This window comes from Euprymna scolopes, chromosome 35 (genome assembly GCF_053919585.1).
Source record: "Euprymna scolopes isolate OS-2025 chromosome 35, ASM5391958v1, whole genome shotgun sequence".
NCBI lineage: Eukaryota > Metazoa > Mollusca > Cephalopoda > Sepiida > Sepiolidae > Euprymna > Euprymna scolopes.
In genome coordinates, this window is record NC_136516.1 from 36061034 (window position 1) to 36066033 (window position 5000).

General features: G+C 29.7%; 2 protein-coding genes across 2 annotated transcripts in view; both read left to right on the forward strand.

Annotated features, from left to right (window-relative positions):
- Window positions 1-1518, forward strand: part of LOC145259580 (uncharacterized) — a 3167-nt gene extending 1649 nt beyond the window's left edge. The window contains exon 2 of the mRNA XM_080117235.1: window positions 1-1518. This exon is cut by the window's left edge and continues 1484 nt beyond it. The gene's annotated coding sequence lies outside the window, so the exon portion shown is untranslated.
- LOC145259818 (uncharacterized) overlaps window positions 1-5000 on the forward strand; it is a 42783-nt gene that overhangs the window by 35741 nt on the left and 2042 nt on the right. The window contains exon 6 of the mRNA XM_080117618.1: window positions 1542-1748. Within this exon, the coding sequence (XP_079973744.1) occupies window positions 1542-1748 (207 nt within the window). The remainder of the gene's footprint in view (window positions 1-1541; window positions 1749-5000) is intronic.

A 5000-nucleotide genomic window follows, 5' to 3' on the forward strand; every position in this document is an offset into this window, starting at 1 on the left:
TTGTATTTGTGTGTGTTCGTGTGTGTTTGTGTGTGTTTGTATGTGTTTGTGTGTGATTGTATATGTATGTGTTTGTGCGTGTTTGTGTGTGTGGGTTTGTGTTTGTGTGTGTTTGTGTGTGTTGGTATGTGTTTGTGTTTGTGTGTGTGTGTGTTTGTGTGTGTTTGTGTGTGTTTGTGTGATTTTGTATGTGTTTGTATATGCTTGTGTGTGTTTGTATGTGTTTGTGTGCTTGTGTGTGTTTGTGTGTGTTGGTGTGTGTTTGTGTGTGTTTGTATGTGTTTGTATATTCTTATGTGTGCTTGTGTGCGTTTGTGTGTGTTTGTGTATCTGCAAAAAACTTTCGACACACGAAACGAACACTAACAAAATTGGTATCGTTAGAAAAATCGAACTCTCAAATGACAAATATTAAAAAATTTGCCCAAAATATTAAGTCTTTCACCGTCAACTAGGCCGTTCTTTGCAAGGAAGGTGTCAGTTTTTGCGTTGGTATTTTTGCAAAATCATTTCCGCCTCGCGACCTCAACGTACGTTTTAAAGGTTTTATTTCGAAAGCCCGTAACGTCGTAAGTGCGCTGTGGGTGAGACGACTGGAGCGTTTTCTTTTTTTCACTTCTTTTCCTCTTAGTATTACAGTTTTTTAAACAATTTCCACACTTTTGCACCGATTTTTTCCGGCTAAAGCCCAAATATAAAGTTTCGCATGGGTTCGAATACCTATATATTAAGTTTCATGTCTATAGACCAAAAACTGACAGAGGGGCTTGGTACGTAAAATTTTTTTAAACAAATATATATATACGCATACATAAATATATATAGAAAGAGTTTTGTGTTTACTATAATCTTTTTACGCAAATATTACGCAAGTATAAATCATGTAGAATATCTGCATGAATATAATTACACATAATAGTTAACTAAAGATGATCATCCCATAAGAAAACCGAAAAAAAAAAAAACTCATACAGAATTAATTAAAATGAATGTTTAAAAGAATATGAAAATTACCTAGATATTTTGCAGGTGAATGCAATTCCACGACCCATATATAAGAAAGTTGTATTTTCTTTTTAAATAAATAGAAAAAGGGGTTTTAATATGAATGTCAATACACACCCAATAATCCCAAATTTTTAAGGGTATTGATGATTTGTCAAACACAATAAAAAAGAAATCGAAAACATATAAAATAATTAGATTAGCTTGCTTTCAAAAACATGGAATCTATCAGTGGTCATCATTAAATTGCACGTACCTAAAAAAAAACAAGGCCACTAATGGGATACTGTGATTTAGGAACCATCTAAGTAGGTAGTCGAGAAGCAAGGTGCCTTATTGTATAGCAGTTAAATTTCTACTTTGACGACATCAGAATTATCAAATTACCTCCCCTGATTTTATCTTGATATAAAAAAAGATGCTGAACCATCGGTTGCTAGAAAATTCGCATTGCAACTATATCCGGTGCTGTTGAGCACGTTCTTGTACTCTTTTACTGTTATTGTTGTTTTTTTTTTTAATGTGGTATTTTGTAGTCGAAACTGTGACAACTATGAATCCAATGGAATTTCCCACGCAAACAACTACAGGATTTATGGAAAATGTTGCAACCACTTTCAAACCGACAACCTTGACAAAAATGGAAGAAGAATTGCCCGGTCCGTTGCGAGTTACATTACCGTCAATCACGTCTAAATCCGAAAGTAGACACAATGGATCAAGTTCAACACAGGATAATGCAGGTAAAATACCTTATATATATATATATATATATATATATATATATATATATATATATATATATATATATATATATATATATATATATATATATATATACGTTTTATTTTTTATCACCGTATTTTCTGTTAAGTTACATTATTGCTTCGGCTACACGGCCGTATTTTGGCCGTCATATTATTATTATTATTATTATTATTATTATTATTATTATTATTATTATTATTATTTATTATTTATTCATCATCATCATCATCATCATCATCATCATCATCATCATCATCATCGAATTTATGAATAATATATATCTTTAAAAGACACATTTGATGCGTATATATCGAAAATAATCATCATCATCATCACTATTATTATTATTATTATTATTATTATTACTATTATTATTATTATTATTATTATAATTATTATTATTATTATTATTATTATTATTATTATTATTATTATTATTATTATTATTAGCTAGCTTGACTTAGTTGACAAGGTAGAAAGTAGTGTTATGGTCGATTCATTGTCACCAAAGTCTAGCTATACTGATGAGGAGTAAACATCGAAACATGCGTCTATAGATAACTTACTTTTATGCACGTAATAATATTTAATTAAAAAAAAAATAAAAATAATAATAAATAAAATACTACGCCCTAAAAATAATACGTCATAGAAAACTGATCACATATAATGATAGAAGATGTATCGAGACACAGGAATGGGTATATTTGATCTGGCATAATGACGATTCATTAAAATTGTGGGGTCTGCGTACGCGCCTGGTCCACAAAGTATGGAAATAAAAAATTAAAAAATTAAAAAAAAAACGTTTACAAGTGTTTTTGATATAGATGTACATAATCATACTTTGATAAGTATGTTTTAACTTAAATAGGGATGGTATAATAAAATTCTGGGGTCTGCGTTCGCGCCTGGCCCCCATAGAATGGAAATAGGCACACACTTTAATAAAGTCTTTTTATATCTATCTGCGTAAGTACACTTTGATAATTATGTTTCAGTTTGAAGAAATATGGTATAATAGAATTATGGGGTGTTCGTTCGCGCCTGACCCCCATAGAATGGAAATATGTCACAAAGTTTAACAAGGTTTTTTAATATAGATCCACAGAATATTGTGATAAGTGTTTCAGTGTAAACAGGTATGGTATAATATATTATGGGGTTTATCTATTTTATTTTTACTTTCATCATATTTTGCTTTGGTTTTGATACTCCCAAATTCGAAGCTATCTCTTTACAACCCTTCCTTTTCATAACCTATCATACTTTCATAAATCAGAGTCCATTTTCTGTAGGCTGTTTTTGAACCCAATCATTTGCTAGTGTATATATATATATATATATATATATATATATATATATATATATATATATATATATATATATATGTATATATAAAGCTGTTTTTATTATCAATAAATATTCATCATTTTATTATAAGTGCCAACAATGAATTTTTTTTAAAAACAAAAAACAAAACAAAATAAAAAGCAAAAACAAATAAAACGGAAAATAAGCACATTTTTTTTCCAATTCCAAAGCTGCTCCCAACGCCCTCAATAGTTATGATTTTATGATTCCCGATTCCGATTAATCGACTCTACACTAATATACATACACACACATCGAAATCAGTGAAATCAGTGAAATTGATCATGCGCAACCAGGAGGATGCTTAACATGCCTGGTCGCAGTGACCTACTTCACAAAACATTGTAGTCTACGTTACGCTGTAGAGAATCTACTGTTGCTTTTAGAAAAATATCTTTTATATAATAGCGTGAATTAAAGTTTAAAATTCAAAAGTCAAGTATCTTGGTTCAGTTGTTCTCAAAGCAGAAACATTCATTTCGAATGCACATATGTTTTATGATAACGCTTTTCAAACGCACTTGTGATATTAGGCTATATAAGGGTGTTTACTTTGGTCAAAATCGGACTGTTCTTTCTTGAATCGGATTTTTCGATTAACGATTTTGGATTCTTATCGGAAACCTTCCGATACAAAACCTATCTGAGATAACTCCCAATATATTTGTGTGAAATTTCCAAAAATGATTCTCAATTAGAATTAAGGTAATGTTTATAATCAGTATTTTTCGACGTTATAACGTCTTCATCAGGATAGACACAGCTTCTTTTTTTCATTTTATTTATTCATCGTGACACTAAAAAAACAATACCCGTCCAGTATTGCACCGAAACAACGCTTTTATCACGGATAAAACATATCTTCATGTAACTTTCCACGCTCGACCACGTGAATCTCCTAACCTGAACATTGAAAAATAACTGTTGATAACATCGAACGGGTCTTGTTTGTTTTAATGGCTTTGTGTCACGTGAGATAAATAAGATGAAAAAAACAAACAAACAAAAGTCCTGATGAAGCCGTTATTACGCCGAATAGTACTTTGATTTACAAACAAATAAATGTTTAAGGTCAAGGGTGTGAGTTCCATTATAGAAGCGTCGGTTTAATTTAAATAAATAAAATACGCATCAATTGCACTTGAAAGCCAAATTACAACGCAATATTAGGAAAATAAACAATTATTTTACTTGCTTGAAATTTATAATTTAAATATATTTCGGAGCTACGCTCCATCCTCAGTATGTTTTCTTTCTTTTTTTTCTTCCACCATTTTGCTTTATTTCTTATTTTGAAGTCTTTGGCGAGTCCTCAACGACTTTACGTCCATTTTTTTCTTGTTCTTCAGTAACACTTAATATTCATTGGCTTTTGAATTAAATAAACATGCTACATTAAATAAAACATTAAAAATTATAAAATAAAATACGCATCTAGTGCACTTGAAAGCCAAATCAGAAAATAAACAAATATTTTACTTTATATATATATATATATATATATATATATATATATATATATATATATATATATATATATATATATATATATATATATATTTTAAAATAAACAAATATTTTAATTTATAATTTAAATATATTCCGGAGTCAAACTCCATCCTCAGTATTTTGTTTCTTTCTTTTTTTTCTCCCTCTTTCTTGCCAGGTTTTAAAGTTGTAAAAGGTATCTCAGTGGTTGTATTTTGAAATATTGGAACATGGCGTTGGCTAAACTTACATTTTGAATTTGCACTTAACGCTTTTCTCACAGAGAACACATTTCTTCATATAAACACGCGCAACCACGCGAATCTCACAAATTGGACATTTAAAATCACCACAATAACATTAAA